Source organism: Bipolaris victoriae (genome assembly GCF_000527765.1).
Source record: "Bipolaris victoriae FI3 unplaced genomic scaffold scaffold_25, whole genome shotgun sequence".
In the NCBI taxonomy this organism is placed as follows: Eukaryota; Fungi; Ascomycota; class Dothideomycetes; order Pleosporales; family Pleosporaceae; genus Bipolaris; species Bipolaris victoriae.
Genome location: NW_014575367.1, coordinates 244,592 through 268,365, shown reverse-complemented (window position 1 = coordinate 268,365; position 23,774 = coordinate 244,592). Strand labels below are relative to the sequence as shown.

At 49.6% G+C, this 23,774-nt stretch overlaps 10 protein-coding genes across 10 annotated transcripts; 5 read left to right on the top strand and 5 right to left on the bottom strand.

Moving 5' to 3' along the window:
* Positions 1 to 20: 20 nt before the first annotated feature.
* On the bottom strand, positions 21 to 2,919 carry COCVIDRAFT_14403 (hypothetical protein; the record flags this gene model as incomplete). The annotated part of the gene is made up of 2 exons (XM_014703029.1): positions 21 to 2,498; positions 2,551 to 2,919. The coding sequence occupies 2 exons, from the start codon at positions 2,917 to 2,919 to the stop codon at positions 21 to 23; spliced, it is 2,847 nt and encodes a 948-aa protein (XP_014558515.1).
* A 582-nt stretch (positions 2,920 to 3,501) lies between these two features.
* Positions 3,502 to 4,262, bottom strand: COCVIDRAFT_36137 (hypothetical protein; the record flags this gene model as incomplete). The annotated part of the gene is made up of 2 exons (XM_014703111.1): positions 3,502 to 3,634; positions 3,682 to 4,262. The coding sequence occupies 2 exons, from the start codon at positions 4,260 to 4,262 to the stop codon at positions 3,502 to 3,504; spliced, it is 714 nt and encodes a 237-aa protein (XP_014558597.1).
* A 648-nt stretch (positions 4,263 to 4,910) lies between these two features.
* COCVIDRAFT_25020 (hypothetical protein) lies at positions 4,911 to 6,126 on the top strand (the record flags this gene model as incomplete). Its single annotated transcript, XM_014703043.1, has 3 exons — positions 4,911 to 4,918; positions 4,975 to 4,993; positions 5,047 to 6,126. The coding sequence occupies 3 exons, from the start codon at positions 4,911 to 4,913 to the stop codon at positions 6,124 to 6,126; spliced, it is 1,107 nt and encodes a 368-aa protein (XP_014558529.1).
* Positions 6,127 to 6,972: 846 nt separating this feature from the next.
* On the bottom strand, positions 6,973 to 9,200 carry COCVIDRAFT_36135 (hypothetical protein; the record flags this gene model as incomplete). Its single annotated transcript, XM_014703110.1, has 6 exons — positions 6,973 to 7,460; positions 7,523 to 7,802; positions 7,859 to 8,090; positions 8,144 to 8,441; positions 8,496 to 8,700; positions 8,757 to 9,200. 6 exons carry the CDS (start codon positions 9,198 to 9,200, stop codon positions 6,973 to 6,975), a joined length of 1,947 nt encoding a protein of 648 aa, XP_014558596.1.
* Positions 9,201 to 10,266: 1,066 nt separating this feature from the next.
* Positions 10,267 to 11,339, bottom strand: COCVIDRAFT_14399 (hypothetical protein; the record flags this gene model as incomplete). Its single annotated transcript, XM_014703028.1, has 2 exons — positions 10,267 to 11,167; positions 11,218 to 11,339. The coding sequence occupies 2 exons, from the start codon at positions 11,337 to 11,339 to the stop codon at positions 10,267 to 10,269; spliced, it is 1,023 nt and encodes a 340-aa protein (XP_014558514.1).
* Positions 11,340 to 11,871: 532 nt separating this feature from the next.
* On the top strand, positions 11,872 to 12,378 carry COCVIDRAFT_25017 (hypothetical protein; the record flags this gene model as incomplete). Its single annotated transcript, XM_014703042.1, has 1 exon — positions 11,872 to 12,378. One exon carries the CDS (start codon positions 11,872 to 11,874, stop codon positions 12,376 to 12,378), a length of 507 nt encoding a protein of 168 aa, XP_014558528.1.
* A 1,929-nt stretch (positions 12,379 to 14,307) lies between these two features.
* COCVIDRAFT_94076 (multicopper oxidase) lies at positions 14,308 to 16,213 on the top strand (the record flags this gene model as incomplete). The annotated part of the gene is made up of 2 exons (XM_014703109.1): positions 14,308 to 15,945; positions 16,001 to 16,213. 2 exons carry the CDS (start codon positions 14,308 to 14,310, stop codon positions 16,211 to 16,213), a joined length of 1,851 nt encoding a protein of 616 aa, XP_014558595.1.
* An 839-nt stretch (positions 16,214 to 17,052) lies between these two features.
* COCVIDRAFT_14396 (hypothetical protein) lies at positions 17,053 to 18,065 on the top strand (the record flags this gene model as incomplete). Its single annotated transcript, XM_014703027.1, has 4 exons — positions 17,053 to 17,264; positions 17,321 to 17,395; positions 17,447 to 17,843; positions 17,895 to 18,065. The coding sequence occupies 4 exons, from the start codon at positions 17,053 to 17,055 to the stop codon at positions 18,063 to 18,065; spliced, it is 855 nt and encodes a 284-aa protein (XP_014558513.1).
* A 760-nt stretch (positions 18,066 to 18,825) lies between these two features.
* Positions 18,826 to 20,686, top strand: COCVIDRAFT_94258 (hypothetical protein; the record flags this gene model as incomplete). Its single annotated transcript, XM_014703108.1, has 2 exons — positions 18,826 to 18,994; positions 19,050 to 20,686. 2 exons carry the CDS (start codon positions 18,826 to 18,828, stop codon positions 20,684 to 20,686), a joined length of 1,806 nt encoding a protein of 601 aa, XP_014558594.1.
* A 211-nt stretch (positions 20,687 to 20,897) lies between these two features.
* On the bottom strand, positions 20,898 to 22,850 carry COCVIDRAFT_36129 (hypothetical protein; the record flags this gene model as incomplete). Its single annotated transcript, XM_014703107.1, has 2 exons — positions 20,898 to 22,009; positions 22,082 to 22,850. The coding sequence occupies 2 exons, from the start codon at positions 22,848 to 22,850 to the stop codon at positions 20,898 to 20,900; spliced, it is 1,881 nt and encodes a 626-aa protein (XP_014558593.1).
* Between the last annotated feature and the right edge of the window lie 924 nt (positions 22,851 to 23,774).

Sequence of the window (23,774 nt, the reverse complement as noted above, 5' to 3'; positions counted from 1 at the left end):
AGCCAACCTCGACCTCCCTTCTACTCCGCCACCTCCGCCGCCAACTTCAAAATCTCTTCAACACTCTTCCTCGCATTCTTCGGATCCTTTGCAACACTCTGCCAAATCTCACCATGCCTCGGTTCCGCCAACGCCGCTTTGGCCAGCGTATCCTGCAATTTCTCCTCGGTACCATGTTGTAGCAAAAACTTGTAATACCACACCCACGCATCGCCGAAATCGCTATCATGAGTGACGGCTTTAACGAACCATGTCGCTGCTTTATCGAGGCGGCGCTCAGCCCAGAAGATGCGGCCGACGACGCAGAAGAGTAAGGCGTCTTTTTCGACTTTCTTGATGGCTTCGAGGGCGCGGGGCTTGCGCTGCGTGCGGGATTCGAGGTGCATGATTTTTTCTGCCCAGAGGAGACCGGATTTGGGGCATTGTTGCAGGGCGGAGGCCATGAGTTGCTGGGCTGCGCTGATGTTGTTTTGGCGGCGCTCAAGGCGCACTTGCTCGAGGAGGATGTGCTCGGATTTGGGGTTTTGCTGGCGACCGCGGTCGAGGGTTGAGCGGGCTTTGACGATGGCGCCTTGTTTGACTTGAAGGCGGGAGAGGAGGATGAAGAGGACAGGGGCTTTGGGGGCGGCTCGGGTGCCGATGTTGAAGGCTTCGTGAGCTTCGGGGAGTTTGGAGAGCTGCTCATAAACTTGGCCCTTAATTGCGTGGAGTTTCCAGCTGCCTGGCCAGTTTTGCAATCCCTGGTTGCAAATGTCGATGGCCATCTCAAAGTTTCCTAGTTGTCGTTCAAGAACCGCGGACTTCATGTAGATGCGGTCTGTAGCTGCAGATTCACGTGCTACTTGCAGGAAGCTACGCGCCTGTTCATAGTTGCCGGCATCCACCTCAAAGTCGACCGCACGTGTGTAAAGCATTTCATTACCGGGGAGCGCCTCAAAACTTCGGCCCAGCACCTTGCGAGCTCCTTCAGGGTCACCTGATTGCCACATTTCTCTAGCATAAAGCAACCAAAGCGATTCTGATGTGGGGCAAGCATTGACTGCCCGTTCAAGTACGCTAAGGAGTGAGTCCATGGTACCGTGGTGCTTCTCTAGGTCGGCAAATGCATGCCAAATGGTTGTGCTGTAGGGAAATACGGCAACAGCGAATCCTAGAATAGCCCTCGCCGTCTCTGGCTTGTTTCGGTTCAAGACGCTTCTCGCATCCTCCAGCCAGATGTCTCGGCGTTCGTCGTCTTCGTCAAGGCCCCATCCAACAGTTGCCTTGATAATAGCAGTTGCTGTGCCCTTGTCGCCTTGCTCTTCGCAGATTTCCGCCTGCGTGATCCACTCCTCTCGCTTAATCATAGCATTCTCTTTGATGAGAGACTTCACAGCTCGAGTCATGATCGTGTCCAGCATTTCCACCTTTCCTAGCTCCTCCTGAAGTCTGCAGGCGTGTATCCAAATGGCCCAACTGGTGGGAATGGCTTTGCGGGCTTTGTTGAGAATCTGCTGTGCAGCCTCTGGTTCTGATACACGCGCATACGAGATCCACAACTCTTCAGACAGCGGAACAGTCTCGGTTGCTTTGGCGAACAAGAGGCGTACAGCGTCAAGCTCCTCCGTATCGTTGATCAGCGTTTTCCACAGTTCTACACTCTGAGGGTTGTGATCCAAAGCCTGCCGAGTAACCTTCTTTCGCGCCGCAGGTGTCTGCTCTAGGTCGATGGCTGCTTGCCACAGCTTCACGGCCTTTGTGTTTTGCTTGATACCATTTGCCGCAATGACCTTTGCGTTGTGCAGGTTGTCACGGTTCAACCGAATTGCTTCCTCCCAGACTACGACAGATCGAGGGCAAAGCTCACAACCTCGGGCAATGACCTTCTTAGCAGTGTGGATCTTTCCAGCCACCTCTTCCAATCGTGCTAGCGCAACATATCCAGGTCCGTTGTGTACGTTGGTCTTGACAGCAGACTCTAAAAGCACACGCGCCCGATTGATGTCCTCGACCGGTACCTCTTCACCCATGGCTTCCTTCTTGCTTAGGGCAGTCATGTATCCCTTGGGGTCTACTGATGTTGCCGTACCAGAAGTTGTCGATGTCTGGGCACCGGGTGCACTGGCTGCTGAGTCAAGTCGTACTGTGAGGGCGGAAAGTTGAGCTGCACCAATACTTGCGAGATTGGTGGTCATGCCGTCGGCGTCTCCCGTGGATATCGATGTATCGAGTTCGCCACTCTTGGATGCGGCAGCCAGAACGCTATCTGGGACTGCATAGGATCTGGCGTTGGCCATGCGGGCTTCACGCGCACGCTTAGCTTTACCCGTCATATCTCCAACCTCGGGCAAGGCTGCCCATTCTTCTTCGGAAACGCCACCGAGGGCACGTTTTAGATCAGCGAATTGGAGTTGGATCTTGGGGTTGTTTCGTTCGTATTCTTCGCGTTCTTTCTGTTCGCGGGCTTCCCTACGGCGGACACAATCGGTATCTGTTCGTGGAAAAAAACACGATGAATACTTCGACAATAAAGATAGAGGGGAAGGGCAGTGGAAAAGAAACGGGATGTACCAACCTTCTGGCTCTGCGACGCTTGTCCATCTTCTCATCAACTTCTTGGTATATGCGATCTGCCTCGTCATCCTCCTTGTCGTAGTTCATACCACTCGAGAAGAGGCCGACTTCGTTATCAGGGTCCTGGAACCGGTCTTCATCTTCGTCCCTCTCTTCGTCCTTCTTCTCAGTAACACCGTACGCAGATGGGGCGGCTTGGCCTAGCGATGCGGCGCGCTTTGCTAGCATCTCCTTCATCTGCTCCTCAGACGGACCCTCACGGGCTGGACCGAGATCGCTTCGGGTTGTGAAACCCGTCGCTCCTCTACCCAATCCAGCCACATAGTTCTCGGGCGCGGGCATCGACAAGAAGTCGCGTCGACTCATGGTGGCGGTATTTATGCAGCTCTCCGAAAGAAATGGTTATTGGGCTCCGGGCTGGATATATGCGCAGAATGCGCCAAAGACCACTGCAGTCTGGCCGTGAAACACCTGGAAGACGTGGAAAGATGGTCGCCGAGCTTTCCGGTACCAGTGCAGCTGTCTGACGCAGAGTTGTGTGTAATTGCTAAGTTTGGTGTTGGAAGCGGCGTTGAGGTGACGCGACGTCGATAATAATTTGAGACTAGGTCGACGCGCATCACGTGAGTGCACCGCTCCAGCCACGCTAGCCCGAAAGGTATGTTTGCGACAGGCTGGTTCTTCACATGCGATCAATTGAAATCAGAAACTAAGATGTATTACAATATCTACCTTCCGAAGCAGATCGTATGAGCTAGAAGAGGGCATCTTTGGTTCCAAAAGTAGTGCATGATCGTAATGCTCATGCTTCATCATATACCAAGTTCCTTTACACGATCTCCACAATATCGTAATGTGCATTCCCATGATGGTCCAACTAAACTTGCGCTCAGTAGTACTTCACACATATTTCTGAAGCGTAGTTTTGCTAATCATGTCCGTCCTCGCTCAAGGAGCAGCAGTTTGAGGTTCCGGCGCTTTCCCGTTGGCAGCGTGGAGGGCATGGCGTGGAGAGATGGGTGGTAGTGGTGGAGCTGGCTCCTCAGCCGCAGCTACTGCATCGCCCCTCAGGGACCGCCCACTACAACGCATCAGTACGCAAGTAGATAGGAAGTGCATTGATCTTGCCTTTTCGTTTTTCTCAGCTTTCCTCCGAACCACTTCTTCAGACTCCGACTTGTGGATGGCCGTTCGGGCTCTGGGGCAGGGGATATATCCGACTGCAATACACTACTCGCCTGGCTGTGCGGGCTGAGCTGGCTAGCCTCTGGTGTGGCGTCATCATCCTCGAGCGGTGGAGCCCACCTTTCGACATCGCCATTGACTACTACGAACCAGGCCAGCTTTTCCCCTGGCGCAACCTTGTCCCGCAGCTCAGTGATGGCGGCGCGCTGGTCGTCGGTTATTTCAGCACCCTGGACTTCTTCTATATCTACCCCAAGCTTAATTTCGTGCACAATGTCACAGACGTATGCGTGGGGCTGGTCTTTGACAGTAAAGTCGTCAGGGTTGTATTGCTCAATGAATTGCAGGTTCGGCAGCTTGGCCATTGTTTCTGGCCATTGATCCTTGAAGTTTTTCGTCATACAAGCAACTGTCGCAGGGGCCATGAGCCACTCCGGGGCGGCATCGTCGAGGTTCTGGAGAATGATGTGTATGCGAATCTGTGCACGCGGCCACCGGAACCCATGTACAAGCCAAGTGGGCATGTCGGGACACTACGCGCAGCCGTGTCGCAACTTGAAAGGCAAACGTGCTGTGGACGAGAGAGCGGGTGTTGAAAAGTGGGTTTGGAAGAAGCGGCAAAATTCGGAGTGTTGATGCAAGTAAGCATGGGCAGACATAGTAGACAAAGCACTCAACAGCCTCTGGCGAACAGGTCGTACATGATTGTTTGCAAGCCAGGGTCAAGTTCCGAGGAGAGGGTTTTGGCGTGGTCTAGGCAAAGTCTGTCGACCGTGGGCGACTTGACTGTACGAATACGCGCGCTAGGAAAAGGAAACAGGCAGCGAATGCGAGATGAGACGGCACAGTGACCTGGCAATAAATCGAACCATGATAAGGGCAATGAGCCCCGATTGGGTTTGCACAGTGTGCCAGTCTGTACATTCACGGTTGCTGTGCCGAGAGGGTTGCGGGGGGAAGTCGGGACTAGCACTGGGATCAGGAGAGCTTGCGACGATCCATTGCAAGCCTCCGTCCAGCCCCGCCCACGCTAATGCAACGTCGCTCCCGATGGTAAGTATACAGACTAGGGACAGATGATCATACAGAACACTGCATGCTCTGTGCATGGCGTCATGGAAACACCAGCCTGAACCATATCCACTCCACACCATCCATCCGGACGTGGCATCATGCCTCTGTACGTCCTCGTCCCCTTTGCGCCCGATTACGCTGGACGTCCTAACAAGCATACAGTCACCTACTGGGCAAGAAGGTATGCGATGCAACTCTTGGTTCGTAGCAACCCAGCCCTAACCCATCCCCTAGTCATGGAACGTCTACAACGCCGACAATGTAGCGCGCGTCAAGGCCGACGAGGCTGCAGCTGCCGCCCGCGAAGCTGCTCATGAGCAGCGCATGCAAGAGCTCGATGCCCAGCGACGCGCTGCCATTCTACGCGGTGAAACACCTCCACCACTTCCCGAGGAAGCCTCACCCAAGCACTCAGATGCGCGGGCTTCGAAGAACAGAGACGAGCGTGGATATGGCCCAAAGAGGAGGAAGCTTGCTGGTGAGGATGACACCGACATGGATATCCGCTTGGCCAAGTCCATCACAGCTCCGCACGACGATGACAAGCTCGATGCTAAGGTCTTGAAACTACGAAGCACGGCGAGCGATGCTCCTCTGCACGACCATGCCGGCCACATCGACTTGTTCCCCGTCGACATGAAGGACGCTCTCAAGCGCGAAAAGAACGCCGAAGTAGAAAAGGAGAAGCGCAAAAAGGAAAGGGCATTGGAAGACCAATACACCATGCGCTTCTCGAATGCTGCTGGAAGAGGAGGAATAGAGCAGCCCTGGTACGCGGCTCAGCAGAAACTGTTGCAGGATGATGGGAAAGACCCAGACAGCGCACGCGATGTAGCAGCATTCGAAGGTTTCGTAAACAAGGATGTCTGGGGCAACGAAGATCCGCGGCGCAAGGAGAGGGAGCAAGCACGTATATCATCCAACGACCCTTTTGCTTTCATGCAACAAGCCCAAGCCCAGCTAAAGAAGGCCAGACGCGACAAAAAGCTATGGGCCGAGGAGCGCGATAGAGAGTTGCGCGAGCTGCGAATGACACAAGAGCAGGAAGAGAGTAGGAGCAGACATCACAAGCGGAAAAGAAAAGACGACAATGATGACAAAACCCGTGATCGCGACTCTGCTTCTTCACGACACAAGTACCACCACAGAAGTCGGAGCCGTAGCCGGGACCGACACCATCATAAATCTTCACATCGCAGTGAGAGGCGACGGAGTCGTAGCAGAAGTGAAGACCGAGACCGGGATCGGGATCGGGATCGGCACAAACATCGCAATCGCCCACGCGAAGGCCGTGAAAAGTCTAGGACAAAGTAATGTTAGAGTACTTGGTTAGAGACCAAGAAGAAGAAATCGTTCAATGATATCGATTAGGCGAGGAGAGGCTGTATCCCAGTCTATGGTATCTGGTTCAAACGAATAGATCAATCTCATCATTATTGTCCCTGTCTTTGGAAAATTCACTTCATTTTTGATATCTCGTCAGCCCTATTCTTTCTTTGTCAAGCATGGTGAAAGTAAGAACCAGATATGCGAATTACAGAGAAGAAAAACTACTCGTTTCAAGTTTAGAACATAGATTTTATAGTTAGATGATGAACATTGATGAAAAATAAATTGATTAGAGTGTAATTTCATCTAGGCTTGTCTAGGATTTAACTGTTTCTGGCTGTACTACGGAAAGTGAAGAAGATATCCTGAAAGTAGGCATGGTGGCTTTGGTAGATAATTTCATGAAACTCGTTTTATAGTAATCCTTTAGTTAACTTCTAGAAATCGAAACCATATAACTAGCAAATTCCAAATTAATTAATAATTGAAACCCCGTCCTCCCCCCCCCCCGAAAAAATTTGATTTTCGATTTGCAGTACCAAAAGAAGGAAAAAAAATCTGAATTGTTGAATCTTTGTGAATTTTCGTTCGAACATTATGGGAAAAGAGCTTATGAACAAGATCACTTACGTCCATTCATTGACATTCATTTTTTTTAGCGATGAAAGGGTTCCAAAAGTCATGGCGGATTTCATAGATACAAGAATGGGTATATTGCATTAAAAAACTACTTCCGAGTATCTGCAGCGTAGAACAAAACTCCCCTTCTCACTGCCATTACCGGCCAGCCCCAACCACCTTCACCTACATCCAATACACAAAAACCGATCTTCAAATCTTATTCTCCGTACCCTTCTCCCTAACCTCCGCATCCCCCACCCCACCAACCCTCTCATCCGCAAAATCCTGCCTCGAACCCTCTGCATGTAAATCAAACAGCGGCTCCATGGGCTCCACATTCCTCCTCAGCACATGTTTCTTAAGATACCAGGGCAACTTCCTCCTATAATACGCTGAAAACTGTCGATTCCCCACATCAAACACCGTATCCAGTTCTTCAAGGGTTAGCGCTTTCGTTTCAGGGAGCAGGAAGTATGCGTAGAAGAAGCCGAAAAAGTTCCAGCCGGCGTACCAGCAAAAGGCGCCGGTGGGGGTGAAGGCGGCTTCGAGGGCGGGCCAGGTGAGCGAGAGGATGAAGTTGAAGCCCCAGCAGGTGGCGGTGGCGAAGGACATGCCGACGTCGCGGAGGTGCAGAGGGAAGGCTTCGGCGGAGTAGGTGAAGGGGACGGGACCTTCGCCGGGGGAGTAGACGGCCATGACTGGGGGGAAGGGTTAGTGGTGCTGCTTGGTAGAGAGTGCGATGTAGAGGGACTGAACTTACAGGTATAAATGGCAGCTGCGATGGATGCGAGACGGCCTTGTGTTGGTGTGCCATCTGGGTTATTAGGAAGGTAAAACGATAAGCCGCACCAGAGCAGACAAATTCCCATTAGTGGGAATGTGGTTAGTAGGAGATTGCGGCGACCAAATGTGTCGATGGTGTAGATGGCGGGGATGGCGAAGAGCCAGTTTGTTATACCCGTGCCCATGGACGTCAGCAGTGCTTCCGATTCACTGAAGCCAGCAGATCGGAAGATGGAAGTACTGTAGTAAGCGATGACCTGAGGAAAACCATTTTAGCAATTCCTTCTGGTGAAAAGTTGGGGGAGTGACGTACGTTTACTCCGCAGAATTGTTGCATGAACATGACGAAGAAAGCGCTCTGAGCAGCACGTCGGTTACGACGAACCAGAAAGAATTCTCGAACTGGGTTCCTGCCCTCACGTTGGGCATTTTCAATCTCGAGGAGCTTGTACGCATAGTACATGTCGCGTGCTGCTTGTATCTTGTTCCAGCGGAGGCGGCAGAGAGACTGGAAGGCTCTGTCGAATTTTCCTTTTTCCATGTACCTTGACGCTGTTAATACTTGTTGTAATCCCATATTCAAAGAGACGATACGTACCAGCGCGGCGATTCTGGACAGAAATAGACTTGGACGCAGACGATCATCGGAGGTATGCTGGTGCTGGCCAACATCCACCTCCATGGCGAATTCGGTCCTCCAATGATAGTTACATTGTGGAACGCAACGGAGACGACAAAACCGAGCATGATTCCAAAAGCAGTCCACATCTGCCACATCATCGTCAAAGCTCCACGGATAGTCTTCGGTGCAGACTCTGCGGCGTAGACGGGAGTGGTTGAAGACTTTGCGCCGACAGCGAAGCCCAGCATGAATCGAGCGGCGAGAAGGTTTGGCCCTTTTTGTGATTGTTAGTGCATGAATCGAACACAGTTGTACATAGATGACTTACAGCTCTCGCAAACCGCCATCCAGATACCGGTAATGAAAGATATGATGCATGAGATGAAAATGGTACCCCGGCGACCAAAGTACTTGTTCAGTGGCGCATTGGACCAGCAGCCGATAGCCGCAGAGCAGAGGTATGGAGCGCCGTTGAGTAAGCCACGGAGCCATACTTGATCTGCAGAGATGTTGAACTCCCGGAAATAGAATTCCTGCAGTATGATCAGCCGAGGAAAGTAGCAACAAGAATGTGAGTGAATTGACGGACCTGAGCGCCGTTCACGGCTGTTTGATCCATTCCTTGCACGATAGCAGAACCAGCACAGAGAATGACCAGGAAGTACAACATGAATGGCTGCGACCATCGATGAGAAGTCTCGCGTCTGAGGATGTCCTTTTCTTCTTCTGAAAGGGAGTTCACGTATTCAAACCCATCCTCGCGCTGGCCCACTCGAGCGATCAGTGCACCCTTGCGGAAGGAATCAAGGTCATCTTGGAGTCCTTTCTCTGTGCACCAGGCTTCGACATCAGCCAGAACCTGTTCCTCACTGAGACCCGCTAAAGGGTTGCGAAGTTTGGCAGCGACAGATGCTTGTCGGTGTTGCGAGCCGGTATGTTCATTATGTTGTGCTGTGTTGAAATCGGACTTGCTGCTGCCCGAAGATGAGACAGTGGGCTCAGTAGCCTCGATATCTGGTTTACGGCGAGACATGGTGATGACTAGATATGAAGGTCGCCTCTAGGTGAATATTTCCCAGTTCAAGGGAAACTCGCCGATTACAAAGTGGATAAGACAAGAAGACACGCAGCAGGCACGAGCGAACCGCGACCGCCCAAGTTATATAGTCATTCTGGGGGCCACAGAGGATACCCGCTTTTCTCTCCATGAAAGAGCGGGTCAGTGTCTGCCCCAGAGATTTGTCCCCATAGTCTCTCCACACCATCCAACATGTTGGCACATGTAACCATACATGGCAACCAGGCAACGGGGTGGCCGTACCAAGACGTGAAGTTGTATTTTCATAGAGCGGTTGTTTCTGGGACTATGTCATAGTGGATACATCGTGCTTGGGAGCTTCTCGGCGGAAGCGAGTTCTGTACTTGGCAGCGGAGCGCACCATTCCTCCCAAGAAGGCACGTGAAGTCTGCCGGTAGGCTGACCGATGGTATTTGGTTGGTTCCAACCAATAGCAGATATAGCGGCAAGCGACTTGAAGAACACTGGTTGTGATAGCCGCTGACGACACACAACGCGGTGGACTTGGCGTTAGGCGGGAGGCGTACACAGTACTTGGCGAAGAGTATCATTACTAGAAAAGGCAATCCGCCTTATCCACTCGGCAGCAAGATCCGCTCTCTAACTCAACGCACTTGAAGCTGCTGTGAGATTCGGTCTTGAGAAGCGTGGGTCCCACGCGTAGTGAACCCTAGAGGTAGTTCGGAACTGTTAGAAGAATGTTAGTGAATCATCTGACCATCGCACAGACGGAGAAAAGAAATGCGCAAAATCTTGGATAGTTTTTCTTAGCTGCATAGCGGAAAAGTTTGATATTTAGAAAAAGTCCATGCTATTGTTATGGGTGAGAAACGATCAACTGCCCCCAAATTTGGGAGGTTTCCTGCCAGTCGTCGTCTATGCATGTATGTATGTGTTCGCACTCAGTCCTTCGAATTTTAGCCGCCGAATAGTGGAGAGCATGGATCTAGCCATCAAAGGGTCCGAAAAGCCTAGAAACTTGTTGAGACCAAGAAAACACTTTTGTTGTTAGTGCGAGGCTTCAGTCCACTTTGGCATTTCCCCATGCGCCCCGCAGTAACAGATCCTCCAGCCCCCTCGCCACGGTCTCATTTGAGACTTTTAGCTTGAGATAGTGCTGGCTGGTTATACGTTCGTCTTCAATCCAGACGTTGGTGCCGTTAGGGTATAGATAGTTGTACCCATTTTCGTTTCCGTATTCGAACCAGTTGCCCAGACCACGACCAGCATATGCCATTGCCAGATGATCCCAAGAATACTGTGAAACATTGGCCCCACCCCACCACTCAAAACTAGTTCTTACTGGGTCACCAGAGGGGCCGCATGTAGTGAGTCGTGCCCCTGTTAGAACTTCTATGCCGACTTCTGCTCCGAGGAAGGTCATAGGTACAACGCTCGGCCATGTGTTAACGACATGGGGTGCTTCTTGAACAGCAAAATTGTACTCTTGATCGAAAGACCGCTCTGCTAGGTATCCACCACCCATGACGACTAACTCCTTTACCTTCGCTTTCACCAGACCGTATCCATCCAAGGGGGAATATTTGTCTGCTGTGGAGTTCAAGAGACCCGATAGAGATCCCATGAATCCAAGGGAGACAATAGTTATGCTGTCATTCTTTGCCTCGCCAAGTGTTTTGCGATACAATTCCACGGGGTCCCAGGTTTTGTTTACCTCAAACCAGGGAACGGAGCCTCCGGACCATTTGGCAGCCACTCTGCTCGCATACTCTTTCCCAAAGGGTTCAGAAGAAGTCACATTGGTATAAGGCCTTCGTAGTCCAATAGGAATTGATGAATACCCGTAGTAGTTAACAATGGCAGATGCAGCGAGCGCCGAGTATGTAGAGTTAACGTTGACGTTTACAGCGAGAAGTTTGGTGTTTGGTAGAGTGGAAGCGAGAAGGAGCGCTGCAGTATCGCTAATGTAGTGTAAGTCAGGGTATTAGCCGTATTTGGCATGTGACCGTACTCAATGGCGTCGAATAGATCAGTGTCTACAATAAATTCCTTTGTCGGTTGAATTGCTGACTCGACAAATGACAGCAACGATAAGGCAGCTATCGCTGATAACCATTTTAAAGAAGCGAACATGGTGGCTAGAAAGTGGACTGGGTGATAGTTCCAGCCCAGATCGAGGATGGAGAGAGAGTGCGAGGATGTACAATATTTCTCTTCGCGAAGACGGGATTTAAGCAAACAGCCTATTCGAAGGCCATGATAAGCCGTGCGTAACATCGAGCATTCGGTCCGTAACACAGCCCCACTATAAAAGTTCAGGGCATGCAACTATTGACTGTAGTGACGATCCCGAGGGCATCAACCGCCTCTGCAATGAGATATGGGCGATAAGGAAGCATTGGTGTTAATGTCAGATGACCACACAATACATTCAGAAATACTGCAAACCCGATGAAAGCATATCTTTTGCTAATGTTCATCATTGAATGCAGTTGGAGGTTGATGTTTCTTTGAACGCAAGATTGCCGTCGACAGTATGTGGGCGAATGACGTGATCGCTTTGGGCAAGCGCCGATTTCGAGGTGACATGGCGTGCTGCAGTCGACGTGTATCTCCGCACGCCGTTCCCGAACCTCACTATACAACAAAGACATAGTTTATGAGTATGAAGAAATCTTCTACTATTTGGTTTGCGATATCGCTACTGGGAGTGTCTGCTTTGCATAGAGATGGCCCAAGCGCTCAAGACGTCATCGACAGGCTTCATCTCGAACCAAATCCAGAAAAGGGCTATTATCGACAGACGTTCGAAGATGCCGGTAACGTCAATAATCGGTCCTACTCTACGGCTATCTATTACCTATTAGAGGGTGAAGTTGGTCCTTCATACTGGCATCGCGTCGTCGACGCTGTCGAGATCTGGCATTATTACGCAGGCGCACCGTTGCAACTGGACCTGTCGTGGAATAATGGGACAGCGACTGAGCATAAACTCTTGGGAGACAATATTTTCGGGAATCAGAGTCCGCAAGTCGTCATCGAGAAAGGGCGCTGGCAAAGAGCTACCAGTTTGAGCACTTGGACGCTTGTTGGGACGACCGTAGCCCCGGGATTCTCAGAGGAGGGCTTTGAATTACCAGGACCAGAATTTGAACCAAATGATAGCAGATAGGGATCGATGAAACTGTTTCTTGATCGACGATGAGTTGAGTTTGGTCAAACTGCACCTCACATCAACACCCAAGGCAAGCTGCCTGTATCCAGACGCGGCACCGCGGTAACTTTAGATCACAATTAAATATCAATGCGCAAAGAATCAATGAACATGCCACAAATTTTCGGTTCATGTTCGAAAAGATTAGTTCCATGGCTTCAGAGCATGTCATAGAATGGAGCGCAGGCCTGTCAAGCCACTAAGCCTCTAACCCATCCGTAGCAGTGGCGCAGCAAGTGCGGTAATCCTACTCGTGTTGCTCTCATTTCCACATATTCGGTACTAATAGGTTTCTTCCAATCAGAACTGTGCGGTATGACATACGCGGTGTCGATTGTCCGTTCGCTTACTTGTCGGACTTCGCTGGCTCGCTTAAAGCACAGCTCTGCTGTCATGGCGCTACAGACCCCGATGCCAATGCCAGGTTCATGAAGGTATGGCCGATTGCAGCAGGACCCTGTATCTCAGCTCATTTTTTTGGAGACAATTACACGGAGTGATAGTGTAGTTGGCGTACTGCGAAGATTGCCGACGCACTTAATCCAGGATTCTAGTATGTGACACAAATCTATTTCTAAATAACGCTTACCATAAACCTAGGATACTTAACCTGGAGACAGCTTTGGTATCGGTGAACCTTCCGAAACTTGTTCGATCAAGTTCTCGGATCCTGCACCAATAAAGAATATATTGTAGAACTAGCGTGATGCACGTAATCGGGGGATATGTAGGTAAGCACTAATTCTCCTTTCCAGTCGTTACTTTTTCTAGTAATGTGGAAGTGAATATGAAGTTTGTGTCAGGTATATTCTATACAGAATAAGAGTGAGGCTTTGATCATATTAGACATGAATAGCCAACAATTACTGACCAAAAGCTTTCTTGAATGTGCTTTGCAGAATATCCAGCCTCAATCGCTGCCAAGTTGGACAAACGCAAATGGGCTACTCTAACTTCGAAAATCAAACATACTAAATGAAGACTTCAGAAACCAAATCACTGAATTTTCAAAGGGATACTTCGTGTTTCAATAAACTTCGTTCGTTCGACTTGTCATTCGCACATGTTTTCTTGGGCTCTCAGGTGCATTTCCTAATACGACTAGTCGAAACATCCGGCCTTCGGACTTCCTCTCGATGAGGCGCAAAGGACCTACATACTCGGTTCCCATGATTTTGAGTGATTGGTTGTAAATCAGCACATCATGAAAACAGTCACATGTTACAACCATGGCTGACATCTCATCTGACATCTCATCAGCCATCTCGCTTCTATTAGTTATACTGAACAACAGTCTTAAACTATTCAAAACTACCGGATTCGGACTCCCAGAGCCGGCTTGTCGGTTTCGGAATCCGTAAATCCTTCTGTGGCTTTGAATAGAGAGGCAGCTTAGTGCTAAACTTGGCTTGAAGGGAAAACAATGAGCGGAAAGTCGGTGTAGATGTTGACTATCCTAGCGACGAAGTAGGCAGCCATTTTCGGGCTGAGTTTTCCACTAGTATGTGTCCTTGGAAAGGTTTCTCACTATTCGACGCCTTCAACTGTTATCGCAACATCAAATTTCCGGTGACTATGGATAGAGCTGACTATCCTCTCGTATTCACCTACTAACATGGAAAAGTGGTGTGTATATCCTGAGTCCGTGAATATTGAAGGCGTTCCAAGAACAAGACCGGGCTTGTGTAGTCGTACGAGAAGGACAACGTGATGCAGAGGATGAAGAATCCTAAGGATTTTCAGTGAATATAAGAAGTCGGAAACACGCTGCTTCTTTACATCAGAGCAGAATCTGAACTGCAAGAGCTACATTGGAAAACCACCTTCTCTTCCTTCTTTCAGTCTTTACAGAGGAACACTCATTACCTTCCATTGTACAGTAGTACAATGAAGTCTATTCACTTCCTTGGGACTGTCCTGCTAGGGCTTTCCCATTCCCTTGCCAACGCAGCAGCTATTCCCAATGAGTTCCCTTCTTTCGCTCCTTTTACGCCCAAGCGTGATGGTCTCGAAGAGCGCCAGTCACCAGCCTCCTGTATCAATGTTGGAAACACTCCAAACACGAGACACTGCTGGGCTCCGGGCTTCACGTCCTCGACTGACATGTACACATCCTGGCCCAATACCGGAGTGGTTCGCTCTTACAACTTGAGGGTTGAGAACACGACTTGCAATCCCGACGGTGCTGGCTCGAGGGTTTGCATGCTCATCAACGGAAGATACCCAGGCCCAACCATCGTCGCTAATTGGGGAGACACCATCAGGGTCACTGTACGCAACCTTTTGCAATCCAACGGCACTTCCTTCCACTGGCACGGCTTCCGCATGCTTAACAAAAACATCCAAGACGGTGTAAACGGTATCACTGAGTGTGCTGTGGCCCCGGGCGACTTCAAGACCTACGAGTTCCAAGCCACCGAGTATGGAACAACTTGGTATCACTCACATTTTTCGCACCAATACGGAGATGGCGTTGTCGGCACGGTCATCGTCAATGGACCAGCAACGGCAAACTACGACGAAGATCTTGGTGTGATGCCAATCACCGATTGGTACTACAAGACAGCATACCAAGCTGCTTCCATCGCCTTCCAGAATGGACAGGCTGGATTGGGTCCGCCAGTCGGAGACAACATCTTGATCAACGGAACAGCTAAGAATGCTGCTGGAGGTGGCTCATGGAACAAGGTCACTATCCAAGCCGGAAAGCGCTATAGGCTCCGACTTGTCAACACTGCAGTGGATACCAACATGTTGGTTAATCTCGATGGCCACCCATTCCAAGTCATCGCAACAGACTTTGTGCCCGTCAACCCATACAACACTACTCATCTCCAGATCGGAATCGGTCAGCGCTACGACGTCGTCTTCACCGCAAACCAAACAGCAGGAAACTACTGGTTCCGTGCTGTGGCTGACGGACTCTGTCAATCACGTGCCGCTCGCGAAGGCCGTGCCATCTTTACCTACCAAGGACAAACTGTGGCTGACCCTACTTCCACCGCCCCTGCTTCCCCATTTACCGCATGCGTCGACCCAGTGACAACCCCCAAGATTGCAAAGGATGTACCCAGCAGCACCTTCGCTGCCCAATCCAAGACTCTACCCGTCGCTTTCGGCCCTGTCGCGGCGAACGGTAATACCGTCCTATGGACTATCAACGGTACCTCGATGATCATCGACCCAGGAAAACCCACAATCAAGTATGTTGCAGAGAACAACAACAGTTTCCCTCAGTCATACAATGTTGTTCAAGTCCCATCCACTTCTGCATCTACATGGACCTACTGGGTGATTCAACAAGCCGTAGGAGCCCCGCCCATTGCTCACCCCATCCATCTCCACGGACATGACAGCTACGTCCTAGGCGCAGGTGATGGTCAGTTCAGTTCCGCCACGCACTTTAGTCAGCTGCGCTTCACCAATCCTCCTCGTCGGGACGTTGTCCAGCTCAAGGGTGGCGGCTGGCTAGTTCTCGCTTACCCTACCGACAACCCAGGAGCTTGGCTGATGCATTGCCACATTGTAAGTCGGACACTTGCTTCCTTCGCTATGAATTCCCATGCTGATATATCCACAGGCTTTCCACGTAGGCATGGGTCTCAGTGTTCAGTTTCTTGAACGTAAGCAGGAGATCAATCTGCCGGCCGCTGGTTCCGAGTGGAACAACAATTGCAACAATTGGGCTGCGTACAAGGCTGGTACTACGGACGTGTGGCCCCAAGATGATTCTGGTCTTAAGAAGCGATGGCCACCTCTTATTGAGGGCCGTTCGACTTTCCGGCTAGACTAGGCGTCCCGTATGCGAAGTTTGGCGACTGTGGCGCGAGCGTGGAGCGTGTCCTAAGGTGTGGCCTTGAGGTTTGGAGTTTCTTTTTCTTCTTCTCTTACGCTTTCTAAGCTTCTTACACTCGCTACCACCTCCTTTGATTTCCATACATTTTTATCTCCTCTCGTCAGATCTTTCTCTTTGAGTTCGCGCACCTTGTCGCGGCTCAAACCTTGTATATATTCGGAGCAGGTACTTTGTTAGTGCTTGTCAGCGCACACATACACAAATCAAGCCTATCATTTCTCGAGACCCTGGTCTGTTTATGTGAACTTGGCTTGCGGGGTTAGGTGTTGGTTGAGATCGTCGGGTACGATGGAGAGAACTCCGCCAAGGTACATGGCGCACAGGCAACCAACCAAGATCTTTGTCGAGAAGGCGAGAGGTCGAGTACGGGACCCTGCCTCACACCATGTTCCTGGATAAATTCTGACACCTGTCACCGGTTGGGTCAGCATCTCTTAGCCCCGGCCACTTTGCGGACCCACTAAACCTTGTATCGAGTGCATCTGCGGTACCGCTGAGGCTCAATGTTGACATCTGACGAATAGCGGATGACATTTGACGGGACAACGGGCTGAAACATGCGGCCCTGGGTTCCGCAGCGGGCCTACTGCAAATTATATTCTAGTCTGTTGAATGAACTACCAAGTCCAGTATACTTATATACCCCGCAGTTCCATGTGCTCACGGAGAGTAACGCAATAGGGAAGACTCCAATATTTCGTCCTGTACTCATAAATGAGCACTGCCTCCTTCTAGCTTCAAACAGTCTTCCTCGATTTCAGTTGCGTTGAGAAAAAATGGCTACTGTAACTTCTCAAGCGCAGCCGACTCACTCGCACACCAGTGTCGCTTCTGATCATATCGACAAGGAACCCAGACTCACGCACGCTCAAACCAATATCACCATTAGTCCAGAACTGTTCGAAAAGCTGTACTTGGCGCCCAAGGTACCTCATGCCAATGAACGCGTCACCCAGTACGCGAATGCTGTTCCTTTAGGTTTCCTAGGGTATGACTTGACAATGCGTGCGCTTTGATGTCGAGTATACTAAGCTTCAATTCTAGTTTCGTAATCTCCACCTTCTCCTTCGCCATGGTTCTCATGGGCTGGGGCGGTGCAAGTGGTCTGCAGTCCATCGCGTAAGCAAATGGCCAGTTCCTGCCCTTTAGTTGCGTGCTAACAATTTCTAGTGGCATCTTCTTCTTCACTGGCCCTGTTCTGCTCACACTATCTTGCATCTTTCTCTGGATTCAAGCCCAATTCTTTCCCATGATGGTCACTGGATTGTTCTCGGTTTTCTGGCTATCATTTGGACTACTGCAACTCCCTTCGGCTGGCATCGCTGCTTCTTACTCAGCTACCGGAAACGCAGCAGAGGGTGCAGCGAGCAAAGAGTTGAATGCTGGCCTTGCGCTTTTTTGTATTGTCTGGGGCTTTGCTATGGCGACTTTCGGAATCTTCACGATTAGGATGAATCTGGTCTTTGTAGGAATCTTTTGGTTGGCAGCGACAGCCACCTGGGTACTGAGTGCAGCATACTGGGAGGTCAGCAAAGCAAACTTTGGTAAGGCAATGAAGTTGCAGAAGGTAAGTTTGAATCTTTTTCGTTGGTTTCTGCATCATTCTAATCGTTCGTAGGCTGGTGGCGCTCTAAACTTCGTAGTGGCGGTATTGGGGTGGTATATGCTCATCGTAATCATGATGGCTGAAATGCGCTGGACCGTCAATCTACCAGTGGGAGATCTCACGCATTACTGGCACAAAACCGATATCGAGATTGCTGCAATGGAAAATGAGAAGAAAGACTAGGTTCAAAGCCAAGTTGGTCGTAGCGGATAGGCCGGATGGGCAGACGAGAGGGGTAGGCGGGGTCCGGATATTTGCACGTGGTTGAAACGTGGGATAGGGTCTGAGCAGATGAACCCTGCGTCTAAATTTCACTTGGAAAAAAACAACAACATGGCAATCATAAAACACCATGTATCAGTACCTAAAATCTATCTATCCGCTTGGCCTAACCAGTCGCTTCTTATTCAGGACTTGGTTACGTTGAATTCTGACAACCCACATACTTTCGCCACCATTCTATTAGCACACCAACACAGACAATCATTGAACTTTTGCGCTTGCGAAAGGACAACAATACCCATAGCGAATCTCCAACAGTTTGGTCTACTTGGCTAACCTTTTCCGATTCCCTAGTCCGTGCACCAATTACACGACGTGATCGACGCCACTACACCTATCGTGCTTAGCTGAAATGAGTGGTAGCGGGGCCCAGCAGCGGGTGGGTGGCGTATCCCCCGGAAAGTTACCCAACTTTTCAACAACTCGATGCAGTAGTGGCGTGTTTAGTGTAGGGCAGAACTGATGAGCATTTCCTGGGATTGCGGCTAGTGTGGGGGATGTTGGAATGGGGTTCTAAGAGAAGATCATATGAAGTCTCATGTTGATCCTTCACACTTGCAATCTTCCTGGTCCTTAAACGTATGATTGATTTCTTTTATTGAGTTCTTCGTGGATTCAGGTCTTCTGTTATCATTTAGCGATTTTTCAATTCGGTTTCAAAATGGCTGAACGAATTGAACACGAGAAACCATCCTCAATACGCATTGAGAATGTACACAACATTAACAACGCAAACACCTCGGACCGTGGCTCGAGTTCTGAAGAGGAAGACGCAAACGAAGAAATCGTCCGACATCTACAAACAACAGGAGAAGATGTAGGTTTTACATGTACGTATTCCCAGCCTTACAGTCATCGAACAACTAATCAACCCCCCAAACCCAGTCAACACCCTCATGGCCGCCATCTCAATGGCAATGTGCTACAACGCCTACCTCTTCACCCTCCTCATCCCCCCTGCCATTCTCACCTACATCAACACCGACCTAGGCCCCGACCCATGCTACACCTGGATAACAATATCCTGGAACCTCGGAGGCGCCATGTTCGTCACAGTTGGCGGCCGCCTCTCCGACATCTTCGGGCGCCGCTACTTCTTCATCGCCGGCGCCATCATCCTCATTATCGGCAGTATCGTCAGTGCCACGGGCCAAAGCATCAACCAGATGATTGCTGGGGGCGCGCTGTTTGGCTGCGGCTCAGGGTTTCTAGAGATGGCGTTTGGAGCGGTGCAGGAGATTGTGCCGAGTGCGTATCGGCATGTTACGATTGGGCTGTTTGATGCTGCGTCGATTGTGGCGCAGGTTATGCCGTTGGTGAGTTGGGTTATTATTAAAGAGACGGGGAATTGGCGGATTTGCTATTATGTTATGATTGCTTTCCAGGTTGTTAATCTTGGTCTGCTGGTTTTGTTCTATAACCCGCCGTCTTGGGAGCAGAAGAAGAATGAGCACGGTAAGTCGGCCGGACAGCTTCTCAGGGAGTTTGACTGGTTGGGCTTGTTTCTGTTCCTCGCTGGATGTACTCTGTTTATTGTTGGAGTGAGTTGGGGTGGTTCAATGGCTCCATGGGTGTCCGCAACTGTGCTCGCTCCTATTATCATTGGCCTACTCACGTTGATCGGATTGGGATTCTACGAGGCCTACTATACCCTTTCCGCGCCTCTATTCCCACCTCGCCTGTTCCGGGCTTTGAGACATTTCACAGTTCCCATGCTGGTTATGGCCATTGGTGGGATGCAGTATTATTCGAACGCGACGCTGTGGCCCCGTCTCTCGCAGCTCATTTACGCAACTGATGAGATATCAAAAGGCTTATACGCCGAAGTCCTCCCACTAGGCACTATCATTGGAGGTATCATTGTGGCTTTCAGCAAACTCATCGGTCATCAACGTTGGGTCATCATGTTTGCTGTCGCTTTGCAAACCGCTTGCGTTGGCGCCATGTCAACCTCCACGATGGAAAACCCCGTAAAATCGATCGTTCTTACTGTCATAATCTCAACATGCACGTCGGTCAACTTGCTTAATGGCATGGTTCTGGTCGGATTTGGAATAATTTATCAAGAAGACATAGGTACTGCAGCTGGCCTGGCGGGTACTTCGCGCCTCCTTGCTGGTGCAGTTGCGACAGCCATCTTCGGAAACGTTACCAACAACAAATATGGAGACCTGCTACCTGAGTGTGTCAGGTCTAATCTAGCTCCTTTTGACCTCCCTCCTGCCATCGTTACTAGGCTCATCGCAGCTGCGAGAGCAAATAACGCTGCTACATATGCGGCGATTCCAGGTATCACACCTGACGTTCAGGCTGCCGCTAGCCTGGGCAACAAGCAAGCCTATCTCGAGGGGGCACATCTTTCCTATCTAGTTGCGCTGGCTTTCGGGCTTTTGGGCGTTATAGCAGCTTTCTTCATCCCGAGTGTGGACAGGAGAAAGTACACAAGCAAGACCGTCGCAGTCCAGAAATCGGATCGGAAAGCACTGCAGGAAAAGACGTTAATAAAAGCTACGGTACCTTAGATATTTGAAGTGCCAATTCATCGATACATTACCAGAGCTTTACATGTGTGTCTTCTTTGCGTCCAGGCCAAGGTATGGACATTAGATATAGCCTTCAAATGCAACTATCACCTGTCATCAATGGCTGAATTTTGGTTTAAATACGAGAAAGTATCTCCAAATTCTTGCGATGATGCGTTTACGTCTTGATAATATGATGCATTGAAATCTGTTAACATAGAACAAACTCTTGCTGGGCAACATCTTCATCAGATAGTATTTCCCCGTCCATGAGTCCATGGACATAACATTCCCCTACAAATTGAAAACGATTATCGCCAACTGGCCGTAAAAGTATCGGGATTTGCGATCCTAACAAGATAGCAACAACATCTCCAGCGTGGATCATTATTGGAGCCAGACCCAGATATCCGGTTTTCGTTGTGATGAGAATTCTTTTCGTCAAACAAAACCCAGCTTCAATCACAGCTTCTGAAATCTTTGAAATATCACTATTCCTCTTGACGGACTGTGGGAAGAGACTTTGAAAACTTTGGCCTCCTATGGTGAAATTTTTGTTGTTCTCTCTGAACTTATGGAAAAACTTATGGTATCTCGACTGCAAGATTTTTAGCCACTCCTGGTCAGCGAGGGGGTCGTTCGAAGCCGGATACTCGTCGCTATTCTGCATCCATGGTATCTCAAAGAGTAGTTCTTCCGTCACATCAGGACATTCCAAAAGCATAGTTTGGTGTATCGCTTGACGTACTAGGGTACCGTATCTATTGGAGTCGGTAATCGATCGAGTGAAGTGTCCGATTTGGGAAGTCTCTGTCACAACTTTATCCACTACATCCACATAGAATCCATTGCAAATGAGGAGGCTTTCACTCTCCTCCCTATCCTCGAATCGAAATTTGGCAGGTATGTCTCCGCTCGCTTTAAAAGATCGATAGCAGCGAACGTGTCTAAGCAAAAACGGCCGTCTCCAGTCAAGCACCCATGATGGCCACCCCTTGATTTCCGGAATGCCTCCAAAACGGATATAATCCAAACTGCCAGATTTTCTGACAACAGATTTTGTTAAATCTGTAAAGACCTGCTGCTCTGAAAGGGAGTAATCCGGAATGATATCCGCAGAGATAGCAGGATCTACCAAGCCGAGTATGCTATACACTTTGTCTTTGTCGATAATAGCCTTTGAATCGCGTGTCAGGCTTGACAAAGTGCCAACACCTATTCCAACATCTGGTTTGAAGGCGAGGATTAATAGACAATACAATCGATTAACCAAAGCCTGTGTATCTTGCCACAAGTCATCATCGGGCTGGTAATCCAACACATCTGTAGTTTATAAAAGGTTCTGGCAGCAGAGAACGCCGAGGCCTATCATCCTTCTTGTGAGCTTGAATTTACCACATAATAGCAAGGTCGAGTTGTGATTCATGGCGAGCTCTTGGATTATCCAACATCGGGCCCAATAAGTCTTTCTTGCGAAGGCGACAAGTGCATACCGTGAGCTAGACAGCAAGTACCACCTGGGCTGTAGCATCTCTTTCCGGCAAACAAAACGCATGATCTCAACTGCAAGGCTGTCTGTTTCCTCTTCTTGGCCTAACCAGACAACCACAGCCCTAGCTCGACCGTAGATATCTTTCATACGTTTGACCTGCTTGTTCTTTTCTTTTTCGTCTTGCTGGTTGATGCATAACGAATCCACCCAATAACACATACCCAAACGTGTCTCTGGCAGACCACGCAAAGCTCTTAGCGCGTTCTCGAGATTGGTTGGAACATCGATGTCGTTTCCATTTACGCAAATCCGTCTTTTGTTGTCTCCATCACCCCACGTATAGGACAAAGCCTCGAAGTCACCCCAAGTGTAACGGAAGCCGCTGGTATGCTTGTGATTTCGGGTTGTACCAAGGTTTTTAGCCTCGTGAGTTATTGTTTGCTCCAGCGTCGAATCTCGTAGATCTACGCACTCGGTAAACACATCCCATACTACCGGGCCGGCTTGAGTTTGCAGGTTCTCTTGGAGGGGTTGAAAGAGAGGACAGTATTCCAGCGGCACGTGTTCAATAGAGCATTCTAAAGGATCCTCGGCTAGGACAGGGCTGGATACATTAAGGAACCTCAGGACTCGGATTTCGTTCTTCCTGTCGTCAAGAGGCATGTAATGCATTACGAATAATAAGAGAATCCTTTATAAAAGATGGAACATCCCCAGGTTTTTAGATATGAGAATAGATTTCAGGAAGGGTCAGTTGCGAAAGGTGTATGGTATGCATGCGAACAGCCTGAAGAATTTGAATTGTATGTCGAATGGTGTACATATATCGTAGTCAGTTCGACTCTTCGGACGCTCAGGAGCTTGTTTTTCGCCACTGGATTGACCGGTTTTGAGATAACGTCGATGAGGTGGCGAGGCTGTTCTGAATGCCTTGACACCGCCTTGTATGTGGCAGGTGGGGATAACAACGAACCAATAATAGGTTGACACACTTAGCAATCCTGAGTATCCTCGTCACGTTTCCCCCTCACCGGCGGCCCATAATAATGGATGTTGGTGTCTGCCTTGTTCATATAGCCTTTTTATACCACGTGACAGGCGTCATGGTTTTGAGCAGGGCAAGTCGTACGTGATGCTGAAGATTGAGTGGCATATCGTAACTAAGCGTTGACAATTCCCTGATGTGGAAGAGAAACCTAATCGTACAGCGACAGCAATGAGTTCTATGGTGATTGAAGATATTGGGGACTTTGGGTGAAGGTACTATCTTGCCTTTGAGCCGTACCCATTGATTATTGGTAATAATACTAACTTGACATAGGATCGATGGCTGATACGCTCCTGTGTAATATATATTGTTGGACCTAGAAATAGCATTCCAAATGACCCAAAAAACACTTCGGTCGGTCTTCGGTAGCAGTACAGATAGTGGTGTAAGTATGCCCCGCGCGTTCGTGAGTAGACCCACATCCCCGCCTTCACGACAATGTGGTAAGCTCGCCGTCCCCACCACTGCACGCTGCGTTCAGGACATTGTATTCTATACTTATCTCGATTTTATAAACTCTTTGAGCTTGATTTTAAGTTGAGCACACA